Here is a 17,056-nt window from a genome sequence, read left to right as displayed (position 1 = left end):
TGTGTTTCTCGTGTTGCGAGTGACCATCATACTCATGACTAAGACAATCTGGAACACCATTTTCACATCAAGAGGTCCATGAACTGATTTTGATTTTGGCAGGAGCAACTAATACCACCTCGAGCAGCCCTTTAAGCACACAATTTTTCTCCCTATCCAGACAAGCCCTTCAAGTGTTTTCTTATAAAAGACCATCTGGGTACTGATAAGCAAGTTCTATTGCATAACAATGAAGAGAACACACATTTAGATGAGATGTAATAATCATTTTTGTGGGCCATAATAAAGAAAAAAACCACAATCAGGTTTGCCTAAATAGCCCTTTTACCCCCTAAAACAGATATAATATAGGGTTAACCACCCCAAGATTGTGAGAGGGAATACGGTCAACATCAAATTTCATCTTTTATCTGCTTTTCTTCAGTCTTCATCTATTCAGCTGCCCAGTTAGCCACAGCTCCCTACACAAAAAGTTTTTTGTAAGTTTCTTAAGCTTTAATTCCTCACAGCAAAATCAGAAACTGGCAGATGTCTCCCTTAACACTTCTTGTCAGCTTGAGATGAGTGGAAGGGCTTCTATGACAGATAATCACCTAAGCAGAACCATTTCTAGAAAATGTAGGCAATAATGGAGATCACACGAGTTTCATTTACATGATTTCTAATGCCAAGTGAGACTTATAATCGTCCTAGGCAACAATATTACTGAATTTAGCCGGCCAAGTGAAATTCCTCTTTCTTCATTTTATAACTTCTCCATAACATTTGTAAATCCCACTAAGAAGCGCAACTTTCCTAGAAAATAAACTAAACATAAGGATATCAATACAGAGTGTCTGTCTTCTTCACAGTTGCAACAATGAGATGATTACGCTGTAAAGCTGCAGGATGAGAATCATAGTTATATGAGCTTCCAACACACATTCCATCTAATTATTTATAGCATAACGAAGTTATCTCCAATGTGAAGCGAGTTTATGAAGCAGCAAATCGACAAGGATCTCTAATAATTTGTTAAATTTCAAATAAAAATAATGCAATCGACGTGCATACCTCCAGCTAGGAAACATCAAAGCAGGGAGAAACCAAACAAACAAAATACAGCTAAAAAGTCAAACCAAACTAGGAAACAAGGACAAATATTTGTACATAATTAAGAACCCTCTACTTTTTCAGAGGTATCATAAACCTTCATCAGATTTTCAGACATGAACTCGCAAAAAGGTCATTAAAAAACACAAGTAAAACTTTTTATATCTGTAAAAGAATTTGATTGCAAAAAATGGAAAACATTGGTTGCCTGACGAAATAACATACCTCAATTCATTTAAAGCCTGAACAGAAGGGAACAATTTGTTGCCGTGGATCAAGAAGCTTTCAAGAGCAACGTGCACTTATCCGTCATCTTCTCCCTCACATTCAGATACAGTCTTATCCCACAAATTCAATTGACATCTCTAAGCAAAGCCGAGAAATTGCCTCTACATTCAATTTCCCACAACGATATATTTTAACCCTTCGCAATCCCTTCAAGCTTGACAGACCAGGCAACTTCTTTAAAGATTCACATGAAGAAATATTCAATTCTTCCAAAAATTGTGATAGTTCACCTTGAATCTCAACCAGATCACCACAGTTTTCTACTTGAAGGCATCTTAGTTTCTTTAAATTACTTAGATTGGGTAGTATCTCCACTTGTCCAAGGCCACAAATCCGCAGATATTGTAGGTTCTCCCACAAATTTGCATGACTTCTCCGAGTGGAGCTGAGAATTGCCTCGCCCTTTAATTTCGTGCAACCTGCTATGTCAACCTGTTGCAGTTCCTTCAAGTTGGACAGATCAGGCAACTTCTCTAAAGATTCACAATAAGAAATCAACAATTCTTGCAAAGATTGTGGTAGTTCACCTCGAATCTCAACCAGATTACCACAATTTCGTACTTCAAGACACTTTAGTTTGTTTAAATTGCTTAGATCAAGTAGTCTCCCCACCTGTTGAAGGTTCAAAAGTCGCAAATCTCGTAGGTTCTCCAAACAACCAAGGCCTTGAATGTCCATAATTGCAGCAGATGAAATCTCGAGAGATGATAGTTTCTTCAAATTCAATAGACCCTCCATTGAGCAAAGTGAGTAGCAACGTTTCAAACATAAGGATGATAAACTTGAGGGAAGCCTTGGGAGGCAACGTAGAACAGGGCACACGAGGCAAAGTTCATTGAGATGAGGAAGGAGGCTAAGTTCTGTTGGTGAGGTGGTAACATAATCAGAGTCCAGTTTTAAAGACTCCAGTTTGCTTAAGTTCCCCATCCACCATGGTATCGGACATTCCACAGGCGCATAAGATTTCACATCAGAATCAGGTCGGCCGAAAACCAGATCCAATTCCTTTAAATGAGTGAGGTTTGAGAGATCTGGAAACATGTCTATGTACAACTCAGACAGTCGTAATTCAATAAGACTTTCAGGAAGCCTTGGTAATGCGTATATATCCGCACGTGTCAATTTCAAGATCCTCAGGGATTGATTCTTGTAGATGCAAGTGCCAATTTCCACATGGACTCTATGATGAGGTGTACATTTGCCTACTATTTCCTCAAGCTTCTCAATCGTCCAAAAGGCATCAGGTATTTTCCTTATGCCAGTCTCCTCCATTTTCACTACTTTCAAATTTTCCAAATTTCCGATAGAATCAGGTATTTCTTCAATCCTCATGCCGGATATATTCAGGTCAATCAAAGATTTCAAATATCCGATTGAATCCGGAAGCCTCTCCAATGATCGACACCATTTAAGAGATAGGTATCCAAGTCTTGCAAGATATCGACCTAGCTCATTTGGCAACCTCTGAAGATTCTCACAATAGCTTAAATCTAAGAAAACTAAGTGTTTCAACTGACAAATTGACTTATCAATTGTGATTAATGATCTACAGCCCCGTAGGATCAAACGTTCTAAATTTGAATGAGCAGAGAAGATAGGAGTTCTCTCTAAGCAATGGCAACTGGTCAAATTCAAAACTTTCAAATTCTTCATCACCTGTAAAAGAAAAATCATGCAAAGATTACTTCTGAATCTGATAAGACGTTATAATAATGTTGTCTAGCATATAACATACCTTCATGTGGCTCCACCCATTCCAATCATCCATAATTTGACTCCCGAGATAGATCAAGAATAACTACACTCTTCATGAAGAAATTTGTAATGTTAAATGTTGAGGGAATATCATGCCATGAAAGCCATTGTAATTGTGGAAGGAGATTTGAATTTTCAGGAATAAGATTTGATGACGATTCGCCCCAAAGAAGCCTCTCTTCTGCATGAAAAAATCTATCCCAACAGTTCACTTCAAGGAATCTTAGATTCCTTAGGCTCTTAAAGTCCTCATAGGTAAAACAATACTGCCGCCAATCGTCGAACGTGATACAAAGAGCCTCAACTGCTTTATTTCCCTGCCCAAAGGAAAAAAAAAATTAAAAAAAGTTGAAGGGAAAGGCATTTATTCAAGTCGACAATATTAAGTTGAGTTGAGTACTTTCACTCCTGTGATCTTAAAAGAGCAAAAATATAGGTTGACGAAGTCGTGACAGTGTTAGAGAACACAAAAATTAACCAGTTTTCTTGGGGAAAAAAATCCTTAAATTCCAGGAATTATATTGGGAGGTTTTTACCTTAGGTCTCCTCAGCAAATCCAATGCATCCTTGGGATCCCACACCCTACTTTGATTCTCTATTTTCATATAACTTTCTTGATGAACTATTTCTCTTCCGAGATCTCTGAGTTGGTCGTGCATCCACACGATATTATCCTCTTCAATCTTTATCAAAGACATGTTCTGCAGAACTTCCATGGCTTCTTCCGGAAATTTAGATTCATTCCAAAAATAAACGACAATGTCTTTGTTATATCCGATGAAAAGACAAGCTATATCGAGGAATATATTTTGTTGTCGAACATCTAATGCATCATAGCTTATTTTCAACTTACTTTGAACTGCTGCATGAGGAACATTTTCCAACTTCTTCAATGTGAGATCCCACTTTTCCTTTTAGTGTGACATAAAAGTGAGCCTATGACCTCAAGAGCCAGTGGAAGACCTCTAGCAATGCCTATTGCCCTCTTCGATTGGCCGATATACTCATCCAAAGGATTATCTTTTCTGAAGGCATGTTTGCTAAATAGTTGAAGAGATTGATCAAAATCCATGCCACTAAGCTCATAACTGCAGTCCACTTCAGGAACCTCGAGAATATCTTTGTTTCTTGTAGTAATAATAATTTTGCTCCCTCTGCCTAACCAATCACATTTACCTACAAGTGCATTAATATGATTCTCTTCTTCCACATCATCAAGAAGAAGGAGGACTTTTTTATCAAACAAACTGTGTTTAATCATCTGAGTTCCTTCATCAATGTCTTTTATATCCATCCATTTCGTTTTGAGGATGACAGAGATGAGCTGATTCTGTAAGCATTGAATGCCATAACCTTTTGACGTTTCTCGAATATCTTGAAGAAAGCAACAATTCTCAAAGTCGTGTGAAAGCTGATTGTAGATCATTTTGGCAGTAGTTGTCTTTCCGATGCCACCCATCCCGTGGATTCCTATAATTCGTGTTTCACTTGTCCCAGCACCTATCATTTCCATGATTGCATCCATGTGGTTGTCAACACTGACCAAGCACTCTGATACTGCCAGATAAGCCTTTTTCAACTCACTCAAAACCTTTTGGGTAACTTTTCTTGCGAACTCACCTTCTCGCCTAGAGTTAGTTGGAGACAAAAGACAATGAGTTAGAAAATTGTGTAAACATTAAAATAATTCTGAGAAGACCAAATTGAATTCGAAATGTGTTACTTCAAGGATTTATTCCATTGTAGATGAATTAGCATTGGTATTGAAATGAAGTGAACTGGAAAAAATGTTGCTTGGAATAAAATGGGAAAAATTTGATTTCTGCAGTATAATTTCAATAACACGGAATTCAATTTCAAAAAGGCTAACACAAATCCAGAAAAGAAACCATATGAAATGCAACGAGTTTTAATGATCCAAGACACATGAGATGGAATGCTAAAATAAGTCACCTGTTGGACATGCTTTGTAGGTCCCATTCGTTTATTTGCCCGACTACAGTGAGAGCATCTTTCCACTCTTGCACAATCTTTTTATCGTGTCGCATCTCTTTTTCATGTGAACCGAAGGCCTCTCCATAACCCCCAGTTTGGTGTCGAACCTCTGAAGGAGCCACATCATAGAAAATGGGCATGATCTTTTGTCCCATTGTTTTGTGGCACTCCACCATCTTGACTAGCTCCTTGAGACACCATACGCTGGAGGCGTAACCTTTAGAAAGGATAGGTATTGAGATCCTCGACTGCTCAATTGCTTGGAGAAGTCTCGGGCCAAACTCTTCTCCCTTTCGGAGATCTTCATCATCCTTGTATGCGCAGATTCCCATATCTATCATTCCAGTGTAAAGGAAGTCGGTAAAAACTGCTGGAGTATCTGGTCCTCTTCTGAAGCTCAAGAATACTTCATAGTCATATCCCGATGAAGTAGCCACTTCTTGACCTTCTGTTGAAGCGTGAGTGGAAGAAGCGTCTCGCATTGTTCCATCATTTTCACACGCGCGCCGTCCCTTTGCACTCTCCTCCGTTGATCTCGCTCGATCTCCTCTTCGAACAAAAAGTCGAAACAGGATAGCAGCAAAAGCAGCGGCAGCCAGAGATGGTAAAAACTTCCGAGCCATGAGATCTCTGTACTAAGAATGATTCATTGCCGCCAATCAAAGTTGACAAAATGCCAGGGTTCTTTTTAAACACCAAAAAGCGGGGCTCTTGGAGACTCACCTCAGATCTGGCTTCGACTGCGGCAAGGAGTTCTCGAGGTGAAATATCGACGGGTTCCTTCGCCGAGGCTCGACAGAGGAGCGATCAGCTGCACTGCGGTGGCGTTTCGGGGGACGGGTTCGCGAGATCTGCGCGCACAACTTCAGCAGCAGTTCCGGCGGAAGCGAAGGCTCTTTAAGAAAACCCTGGATTTTCTAAAGAGATGGGGAGCAATTGTCGCAGATTGTTGTTTGATTGGTTGACTAAAACAAAATATTAAAAAAGAATTCAACTCAAAAGAAAAAAAATTAAAAACTCTCTCTGGAGAGTTCTTTTTGTATTATTGAATTTTTATCTCGTCCTGCTTCTGCGGATTACTTCTAACACTCATATTGCGTCTTTGCCTGTCTCCATATATTATATATGCATATTACAGCTCTCTTTCTCTCCCTCTCTATTCATCGAGCGGGTATTGTCTGTGCACCGACACATGCAAACCCAACTCGTGCACCGATAGATCAGGTCAATTCTCCATAGCGCCCACGTTATCCATCGGTATACATGAGTTCGGATTTTTCTTTTTTCGGTAGAAAGAATTTTTTTTTTATTTGTCGTAATCAATTATGGGAAGAAGATAGAAAACTTCCAAGCACACAAATCCCACTGCCCTACTCACACCCGTCCAAAAACATCAAAAACCCCATGCCCCTGGTCATTTTGAAAGACCTCCTTGAAGTTGCTGGCAATTGCATGAGTGATGTGAATGCACCAACATCGGCAAGACCTTTGAATTTTGATCGGTAGAGATGTTGATTTATCTGAACCCATTGATATTAGAGAAGGACTGGTCCTGAGCAGGACCTTAAATTGCTTCAATTATCGGAGTCAACCCCAACCATAAAATGGGATAATGACAAACCACGGGGGCATTTGTAACCAAATTTGGAAACAGCCCTTGGCCGGATTCTTGCGATGCCTTCCCCGGGTAACCAATCCTGGGCGTGGTACAAGGAAATGAAGGCAGCTGGTTACAAATTTGGCAACATGGTGTTTTTTTTTTTTTTTGGGGGGGGTTAGGGAAGATGAGGAAGGAAAATAAAATTTCAGTAGATCTAAAGGGATAAAAATGTTTCATTCTGAAATTCATAAATTCTTAGGTCTTTCCAGACATAGATCCGAATCTGACATAAAGAAAAGTCAAGATTGAAATTATTAATCACAATAATTCGATAAGTTAAAAAAAAAAAAATCTTGAGAAATATCAAATTGCCTGGAGTGAGACGAACAAAAGATCAAATTTGTTTTCCAATAGCTTTAGCTTTGATTATATTCCCACGAGACTTTGTTTTAGTAATGAAAGTCCAAAAGTGCCGTTGCTGATTTTTTAAATTAGACTCCTTCCTTTAGAATTGAAATTGAGCTTCCTCCATTATCTCAAAAGCTCAGGGAAGAAGAGAAGATAGGTGAGATCCCTCTGCCCAAGTGCTACTCTTTTGAGGAAAAGAAAGGTAAATCCTTCCAAGCCATGAGATCTCTGTACTAAAAATGATTCACTGCGGCCAATCAAAGTTGCCAAAATGCCAGGGTTCTTTTTAAACACCAAAAAGTGGGGCCCTTGGAGACTCACCTCAGATCTGGCTTCGATTGCGGCAAGGAGCTATCGAGGTGAAATATCGACGGGTCCTTCGGCGGCGGCTCGACGGAGGGAGCGATTCGCCGCGTGTGCCGAGACTGCGGTGGTGTTTCGGCGGACGGGTTTGCGATGTCCACGCGCGCAACTTCAGCAGCAGCTCCGGCGGAAGCGAAGGCTCTAGTAGAAAACCCTGGATTTTCTAAAGAGATGGGGGAGCAATTGAGTTGCTTCCGGTGACTAAAACAAAATCTTGAAAGAAACTCTTTCTCCCTCGTTCTTTTTGTATTATTGAATTTTAAGTCATCCTGCCTCTGCGGGTTACTTCACACTCGCGTCTTTGCCTGGACATATTATATAGCGCGCGCTCTCTCTCTCTCTCTCTCCTTCTCTATTCATCGAGTGGGTATTGTCTGTGCACCGATGCATGTAATCCCAACTTGTGCACCGATAGATCGGTGAATTCTCCATATCCATCGGTATTTTCTTTTTTTGGTTGAAAGAAAAAAAAAATATTTATCATATTCGAATATGGAAAGAAAATAGAAAACATCCAAGCAAATAAATCAAAAGAACTGCAAAACAAAACAAAACCTAGAAACCAAAAGATTACATTACAGCTGTAAGCACGTTCTTATTCCAAAAGACTATCTATTACTGCTCTCCTCACACCTGTCCAAAATCCTAAAATCCTCATTGCCCTGGTCATTCTAAAAGACCTCCTCAAAGTTCTTGGCAATTGCATGGGTGATGAGAACGCCCCAACACTAGCAAGACCTTCGAATTTCGATCGGCATAGATGTTGATTGGTCTGAACATATTGATACTTGACAAGGACATCATGGGGGAGCCAAGGAGGAAAAGTAAAATCTCGCGAGATCCAAAGGCGCAAAACTACTCCGTTCCGAAATTAATAAGCTCCTAAGTCTTTTCAAATGTACATCCAAACCCGGAGGCGTAAAACGATTCCATTCTAAAATTAATAAGCTCTTAAGTCTTTCCAGATGTACATCCGAACCTAACAAAAAGAAATTTCAAGATTGAAGTTATTAATCATAATGACTAGATAAGTTAAAAAGAAGAATCTCGAAAAGTATCCAATTCTTTGAATTGAGATCGATGGAAGATCAAATTGGTTCTTTGATAGCTGTAGCTTTGATTAGACCCTCTAAAATTTTGTTTTAGTAACACAAAAGTCCAAAAGTCTCGTTGTAGATTTTTTTTTTTTTTTTTTAAATAAGAGTCATTCCGTTTGAATTGAAATTGAGCTTCCTCCCCATTGGCGCCCGGGGTAAAGAAGGGAAAATGGGTGGGATCCACTGCCTAACTCCAGCTCTTTTTGAAGGAAAAGAAAAATGCGGGCATTAACTGTCAAAGACCTTTGTTCCTTCACCACAGACTTATTGAGGAAATAAAAAGGAAATATTTTTTTAAATGACTTCTGGGTCGGTCAATGAACTAAGAGGTCACAAGATTGGCTAAATACGCAGAGAGAGTTGTGGGCCAGTTTGCTGCAAAATTTGGTCAGTAAGGATGATTCCTTGAAGCATCACTCCAACCGAAGTTGACAATTATCCACTTTTCTTAATGTGGAAAATCACTGGACTATGTGGTGCATAAATTTTGGGATTAGAATTGACTTTTGACCCCCAATAAATGGCGGATTCATTCAAAGTCAAAGTCAACAAAAGCATACATCAAATTATGACAATGGACAGGTGTATTAGTTTGAAGTTTTACCATATATTTGTCATATGTGTACTAATTTGTGCTTTTTCATAACATTAATTCAATAGTCATTCACGGCGAAATTGCCTCGAAGAGTCCAAGGGAAATTCTTGTTAAAAAGCAAAGTGAATAATGAAAAGAAATAAAGCAATACAGCAAAGAAAAAAAGAAGATGGGGTCATCCTAACGTGGAAAAGAAGTCGTCCCACCAATGCTTTAGCTTTAGCGTGTGCCTTTGGTAGTCCAAGTCTTCGTAGACTTTGAGTTGGGTCAATCACTGGCTTCATTCTTCTTGAACCGCCCCGCATGCTGTTCTATCTGACTCTTTTCTCTCTTTTTGAGAGGGGTAGCTAATGCTAATACCACGTTAAGACAAGGCACATAGAGCTTAGGTTTTAGATTGTTGGAGTCCGTAGCAAGATCATATCGACCAATCTTAGGATCATATTTCAATGCAACGCAAGACTATATGTATGCATCACATTCTATTTCCATTTAGTTAAATTATATAGTATCAACTTTTTTATTGATTGGTGACATGATTGGCTGGTGTTTATTTGTAATTATTTTTCTATTTTCTAAATCAATTTTGTGGTAACTAAATATTCCATGTTTCACGATAGAAAACAACATTTGCTTAGATCCAGAGGTGTAAAATTGTTCCATTCCAAAATTCATAAGTTCTTAAGTCTTTTCAGGCATAAATCCAAGTGTGACAAAAAAAAAGATTGAAGTTATTAATCATGATGACTCGATGAGTTAAAAATACTCATGAGAAGTATCAAATTTGTTTTTTAGTAACTTTAGCTTTGATTATACTCCACTAAACTTTTATTTTAGTAAAAATGAAACTCCAAAAGTCTCGTTACATATTCTTTTAAAATCAGACTCCTTCCATCCGAATCGAAATTGAATTTCCTCCGTAAGCTCAAAAGCTCAGAGAAGAAGAGAACATAGGCGGTATCCATTGCCCAAACTCCTCTTCTTTTGAAAGGAAAATAAAGACTTTTTGTACAGAGACAAGCCTTAAGTATCAAGACCTTTATTCCTTCACCACAGAATACAAATATTAAAAGGGAAGATTTTTTGAATGACTTTTCGGGAGGTCACTGAACTCGGAAGCTGAAGATTTTGGTGAATATGCAGAGAGTCATGGGCAATTTTGCTGTGAAATTGGTTAGTAAGCATACTTCCTCGAAGCATCACTGCCACCTGCCAAAGTTGACAAATTATTTATTTTAACGTGGAAAATCACTAGACCATATGGTGCAGAAATATCGGATTGAGAATTTACTTTTGCCCCCCAAATAATTCATTTAAAGTCAAGTTGACAAAAGCTGGCAGCACCCATGTGACCACCGACAACTGACAGCACCCACTCCATCCATACATATAATCACAACCTCCTTTTCCTCTGTTTCACTACGCTCGATATCAATTGCATTTGTCTTTTTGCTTCTGCCAAAATACCCAAATGCCCTCGTGGTGAGGAATTTATTTATCTTTTTCCTTTTGAGTATTGATTTTAATGATAAATAGAGCCAAGGACCTCTCTCTGTTGTTTAGAAAATCAAGCGAACTCACTAAGTCAAGGCCCACACCGGCGGCCAAGCAACCTCAAATCTGTGGCCATGCGAGGCTTGCGACTTCTGTCGGTTGCGAATCCCATGAACATAGATTATGAGCTCTACGCAAAAAGAAAAAGAGACAAAGGCGTAGAACACAAACTTGAGTGGGCAAGGCGTTAACACGCCAATGGATCGATGCGCAAAGTTTAGTGGAGCTGATACTATATCATAAGCTTTTTACGTTATGGATAACGATCGATCCAATGATGAATAAACCAAGCATTGCCTCTCCTCTATTAATCTCTCTTGATCCTCTCTCAGAGAAAAAAATTGAACTGTATAGCAGCAAAATTAGCACAGCACGTGGCAAAATCTAAATCACTTTAAGAAGCTAGAATTATAAATGGAGATCACTGCAGGTCATTAAACGTAGAATATGGGATTGGCTAACTATGCAGAGGGTCTGGGGCCAGTTTGTATTCTAATGATGTTGTCTTTGTAGAGTTTGCTTTGATCCTGAAATGGGACCGCATGATGTCTAATGCGTCTTCCTTCTTCCATTAAATTATTTGACAACACTGTATGGCGAGAAATGCCCCTCTTGTTGAGGAATTTTTTTTATCCTTTTTTCTTTTTGGGTGTTGATTTTAATGATAAACAGGGCTGAGGGTCTCTCTCCGTTGCTTAAAAATATCGAGCGAATTAACTAAGTCGAGCCCCAACACCGCGCTCATGCAACCGCAGATTTGTGGTAGTGCGAGGCTCGCGACCTCTGTCGGTTGCGAATTCCATGGACATGGGTTATGAGCTCTATGCAAAAAGAAAAAGAGATGGAGGCGTAGAAGATAGACTCGAGCGGGTGAGGCGTTAACTTGCCAACGGATTGACATATGAAGTTGAGGGCTCATGATGGCGGCTCATGGCGAGTGGGCAGTTCCATGAAAAATCTTAACCTTAATATTTACCGTAGTACTAATTATCCAAACTGTTTTCATATCATCAAATTCAAAATTTGTATGGTAACCGAAAAATACATTTCATCAAAGTTTGGTTCAAGACGGATGTTGAAAATCCGATATGGCGTCTTGCTTGGACAGTAACTAACTTAAAAATCTGAACTTTACAATTTCTAGAGTCAGAGTTTTAAGTTTTTGAAAAAAATAAAAAAAATTGGACTTAGCAATTTTTAGGGTCCAAGAATTAGATAATCCACTCCGCGGTCTTTCTTGCAAAAGAAACAAGCTACAATTTTAACTGCGAAAGAAAAGTGGGATGGAATTTAAATTCTTGCTTTGCTTTTATCCTTTACCGCTACGCGCTTGAGACTTTACCATTCGTCCACCTTCTTCTTAGCATTTCACTTTTGGTCTTACTCCTTATTGGGAGAAGAAATTAAACGATGGATCTCTCTTTATTTGGAAGAAGAGACCAAAATATTCAATATGCCCACGTTTAGATTTTTTTTGTTAATCTTTTCCTTTTATTTAGTTTCTTTTCTAGGAAAACTTCGTTTAAACTCCACGACAACTCCTTCCACATCCTTCCTCGACCTTTGCACGTTTCTTCCTTTGCTCCACATCCTCGATATTCCTTCGTTGTCATTGCTCTCTGCTCACGCCTCCAAAACCCTAACCCCATGCCCATGCCCATGGTCATTCCCCGTGATTGACGAGCTGACGCCCTCTCAGTTGGCGGGGAGTGCATGATTGATGTGAAAGCTCCAACACCAGCAAGACTTTCAGATTTCGATGGGTACTGATGTCGATTAAACGATCGGTATTTGATAAGGATGACATGAAGGAAGCACATGGTGGGGCAGCCAAGGAGGAAAACCAAGGAGGAAAAATGAAATCGCGCCAGATGTGAAACTGTTCCGTTTCCAAATTTATAAGCTCTAAAGTTTTTTCAGACGTACATCCAAATTTGACAAAAATAATAATAATTATGATTGAAGTTATTAATCACATGACTCGATGAGTCAAAAAATACTCTTGAGAAATATCAAATTCATTGATTCGAGACTAATGAAAGGTTCAATTTGTTCTCCAATAGCTTTAGCTTTGATTATTACTCCACTAAACTTTTGTTTTAGTAAAACGAAAGTCCAAAATTTTTCTTGCAGATTTTTTTAAAATCATACTCCTTCCATTCGAATTGAAATTGAGCTTCCTTCGTTATAGCTCAAAAGCTTCAGGAAGAAGAGAAAACAGGTGGGATCCCATTGCCTAACTCTTATTCTTTTTAAAGGAAAAGATAGACTTTTTGTGTTAGATCCGGGTTTTAACTATCAAAGACTTTTGTTCCTTCACCATAGAAATATCAAAGAAATAAAAAGGAAATGTCTTTTTGAATGAGTTTTGGGTATGCCATTGAACAAGGAAGCCACAAGATTGGGTGAAATATGCAGAGAGACTCGTGGGCCAGTTTTGCCGCAAAATTTGGTTGATAAGGATGATTCCTTGAAGCATTGCTCTAGCTTGCCAAAGTTGATAATTATTTATGTTTCTTAACGTGGAAAATCACTGGACTTTGTGGTGCAGAAATTTTGGGAATAGAATCAACTTTTGCCCCCCAAATAAATGGCGAATTCATTCAAAGTCAAGTCAACAAAAGTATACATTAAATTTGGACAATTGACTAATATATTAGTTTCGGATTTTACTCTCTATTTGTTACATTTGCACTAATTTGTGCTTTTTCATAGTATTAACTTAATTTAACAAAAACTAATGGAGATCAAATTTGTCACAAATATGTCAGTTTGGGGGTTTTTTGTGTTATCAAGAGTGTACTAATTGGAGATTTTTCATAGTATTAATTTTAAAAACAATAAGCTTAGAGAAAAATGAGTTGGTAAGAAGGAATCATTACCCTTATTTTCTTGCTACCCTTCGAAGTGAGATGGATATACTTTATTAATTCTCAAATTTTATGCTTTCCCAAAGCACGATCATATCTATATTTTACAAGTGTGGTTTCATAATTTCTATCATAATTTCTTTGTAATCGTTGTTATTTTGATGGATTTTATAATAAATGAAGACAATATTGATTCTAGTTTATTAGTCATTCTGTGTTACTTTTAACGATACAAACTGCATTTAGTGGATTCACTTATTATCAATTATGATAAAATCATTTTTTTTAACTTGTTTTCAAAGCAATCAAATTCTTCTGATTCCCTTTACTTGAAATTGAATTTCCTAAAAGCATTTTCCCGAGAAGAAAAAATTATCTGCGAGATAAAGATACCCTAAGGGTTTTTTTTTTTTCTTTTTTTCTATTTTCATATGATAGTATATGATCGGAGGAAATGGTGTGATGAAATTATCGATGAATATGAGAATTGGAGATCGATTTGTTACCATGTAAATTTTGCGGGTGAATGGGAGAACGATGAGTCATTGTTGGATTTTACAGAGTGATCTAGTGACATTTTTTTCCTTCTTTTTGATAAAATCCCTATATTTATGGAAGTATGACTTTGAGGGACAAAGTTACCAAATGAATGAATCATGGGTGTGATTCCTTCTTGGAGCAAAGCCGGTTTGTCATGGACTGTTGGTAGTCCAAGTCTTCCAGACTTTTGATGCCCCTCTAATCCCGTGATGCTCCAGTCTTCTTGCACCAACCGTACGTTGTTCTGTCTTATGTTTTTCTCTCTTTCTGAGAAAGGTAGCTAATGTTAATGCCACGTTAAAATGAGGCACAGGGAGCTTAGGTTTTAGATTGTTGGCATTCATATCAAAATCACATCAACCAATCTCATGCAAGTCATAATCTAATGATTGTATTTCGATGCAACACACAAACCACATGTAAACGGCACTTTTGTACTTTCCATTTAATTAAATTAGATGGTATCAACTTTTCTATTGATTGATGATACGGTTGGCTAGACTATTTAAAAATCAATGTATTTTTCAGCAGATGGTGTTTGTTTGCAAGTTATTTTATTTTCTAAATCAATTTTGTGGTAATTAAACATTCCATGTTTCACAATAGAAAACAAAATCTCGCTCGATCTAGAGGTGTAAAGATGTTCCATTCCAAAATTCATGAGTTCTTAAATCTTTTTAGGCATAAATCCAAGTGTGACCAAAAACAACATTTAAGATTAAAGTTATTGCTCACGATGACTTGATGAGTCCAAAAACACTCTTGTAAATCATGTTTTGATCATATCACTTAATGTATTGATTTTATCATACTTATTTAAATTACTTGTAAATAAGCTAGATTTATTGGTTAAACTTCAAATGATGAAGAGCTCGTGCTTATTGAGTAAAAATGCACATATTTTTAACAACTTAAAAAAAAATCCACATATTGCTAGCAGTTATAATTAAAATGCCATCTGTTATGTGAAACATTGAATACATGTTATTTTACAAAATTCTCGTAGTGATTAACCCATCGGAGACCTCAATAGTCATTCATGGCGAAACTGCCTTGAAGAATCTGAGGAAAATTCTCGTTAAAAAGCAAAGTGAACAATGAAAAGAAATAAAGCAATACAGCCAAGAAAGAAGACGATGGGGTCATCCTAACATGGAAAAGAAGTGTCGCCAATGCTTTAGCGTGTGCCTTTGGTAATCCAAGTCTTCGTAGACTTGGGTCAATTAATGGTGTGATTCCTTCTTGAGCAAGCCGGTCCATCATGGACTGTTGGTAGTCCAAGTCTTCGTAGAGTTTGACTTGGGTCAATCATTGGTTTCAGTCTTCTTGCACTGCCCGCACGCTGTTGTGTCTGATTTTTTTCTCTCGTTCTAAGACTGGCAGCTAGTGCTAAGACCACGTTAAGACGAGGCACAGGGAGCTTAGGTTTTAGATTGTTGGAGGCCGCATGATGATTATATCAACCAATCTCAGGCAATTCTTAATCTAGTGATTGTATTTTGATGCAACACAAACTATATGTATGCAGCACATTCCATTTCCATTTAGTTAAATTATATAGTATTGACTTTTTTGTTGATTTGTGATGTGATTGGCTAAACTATTTATTGTGTTTGTTTGCAAGTATTTTTCTATTTTCTAAATCAATTTTGTGGTAACTAAACATTCCATGTTTCACGATAGAAACAAAATCTCACTAGATCCGAAGGTGTAAAATTGTTCCATTCCGAAATTCATAAGTTCTTATGTCTTTTTAGAAATAAATTTGAGTGTGACCAAAAAAAAAAATTAAGATTGAAGTTATTAATCATGGTGACTCAATGAGTTAAAAAACACACTCAGGAAGTATCAAATTTGTTTTCCAATAACTTTAGCCTTGATTACACTCCACTAAACTTTTGTTTTAGTAAAAACAAAACTCCAAAAGTCTCGTTGCAGATTCTTTTAAAATCAGACTCTTTCCATCCAAATCGACATTGAATTTCCTCCATTAGCTCAAAAGCTTAGGCAAAAAAGAATATCGATGGGATCCATCGCCTAAACTCCTCTTCTTTTGAGAGGAAAAGATAAACTTTTTCATATAGAGACGGGCCTTAATTATCAAAACCTTTGTTCCTTCACCACAGATATATTAAGGAACTAAATGGGGAAGATTTTTTTGAATGGCTTTTCAGGAGGTCATTGAACTCGGAAGCCAAAGATTTGGGTGAATATGCAGAGAGTCGTGGGCCAGTTTTGCTGCAAAATTGGTCAATAAGGATACTTCCTGGAAGCATCCCTCCGGTGTATCAAAGTCGACAAATTATTTACATCTCTTAAGCGGAAAATCACTAGACGGTGTGGTGCAGAAATTTTGGATTGGGAATCGACTTTTGCCCCCAAATAATTCATTCAAAGTCAATTCAACAAAAGCGGACAGAGCCCCATGTGACCATCGGCAGCTGATAGGACCCAGCTTGATCCATCCGTAATCACGACCCCCTTTTTCTCTGTTTCACTACACACGATATCAATTGCATTTGTCTTTTTGCTGCTGCCCAAATACCCAAATGCCCTCATGGCCAGGAATTTATTTATCTTTTTTTTTTTTTTTGGTATTGATTGTAATCATAAACAGCGCTGCGGGCCTCTCTTCGTTACTTAAAAAATTGAGCTGACTCACTAAGTCAAGCCCCGACACCCACGGCCATGCAACCCCAAATCTGTGGCCGCGCGAGGCTAGCGATCTGTGTTGGTCGCCAATTCCATGGACATAAGTTATGCGCTTCAATTCCATGGACATAAGTTATGCACTTTACACGGAAAGAAAAAAGAAATGAAAGCGTAGAAGATAGACTTGAGCGGGCAAGGCATTAACTCGCTGGTGGATTGACACGTGAAGTTGAGGGCTTGTGATGGC

The 17,056-nt window shown here is 38.0% G+C and overlaps 2 protein-coding genes across 2 annotated transcripts; both read right to left on the bottom strand.

The window, feature by feature from the left end:
- Positions 1–198: 198 nt before the first annotated feature.
- On the bottom strand, positions 199–3,059 carry LOC104415080 (disease resistance protein RPV1-like). The gene is made up of 2 exons (XM_039300217.1): positions 1,318–3,059; positions 199–461 (listed from the first exon to the last, which is right to left on the bottom strand). The coding sequence occupies exon 1, from the start codon at positions 3,052–3,054 to the stop codon at positions 1,432–1,434; it is 1,623 nt and encodes a 540-aa protein (XP_039156151.1). The 5' UTR covers positions 3,055–3,059; the 3' UTR covers positions 199–461; positions 1,318–1,431.
- A 965-nt stretch (positions 3,060–4,024) lies between these two features.
- LOC120286265 (disease resistance protein RPV1-like) lies at positions 4,025–5,612 on the bottom strand. The gene is made up of 2 exons (XM_039300126.1): positions 5,089–5,612; positions 4,025–4,763 (listed from the first exon to the last, which is right to left on the bottom strand). Exons 1-2 carry the CDS (start codon positions 5,610–5,612, stop codon positions 4,025–4,027), a joined length of 1,263 nt encoding a protein of 420 aa, XP_039156060.1.
- Positions 5,613–17,056: the final 11,444 nt, after the last annotated feature.

This window comes from Eucalyptus grandis, chromosome 8 (genome assembly GCF_016545825.1).
Source record: "Eucalyptus grandis isolate ANBG69807.140 chromosome 8, ASM1654582v1, whole genome shotgun sequence".
Classification (NCBI taxonomy): domain Eukaryota; kingdom Viridiplantae; phylum Streptophyta; class Magnoliopsida; order Myrtales; family Myrtaceae; genus Eucalyptus; species Eucalyptus grandis.
The sequence above is the reverse complement of the archived record's forward strand: the minus strand, read 5'-3'. Positions and strand labels throughout refer to the sequence as shown.

What these genes read in the sequence shown, in the direction of transcription:
- LOC104415080 (XM_039300217.1), bottom strand. Translation starts at nt 3,054, where the DNA reads ATGATTTTTCTTTTACAGGTGATGAAGAATTTGAAAGTTTTGAATTTG.
- LOC120286265 (XM_039300126.1), bottom strand. Translation starts at nt 5,612, where the DNA reads ATGCGAGACGCTTCTTCCACTCACGCTTCAACAGAAGGTCAAGAAGTG. An exon ending in CTACAAAGCATGTCCAACAG is followed by an intron (nt 4,764 to 5,088) that starts GTGACTTATTTT and finishes AACTAACTCTAG; the next exon opens with GCGAGAAGGTGAGTTCGCAA.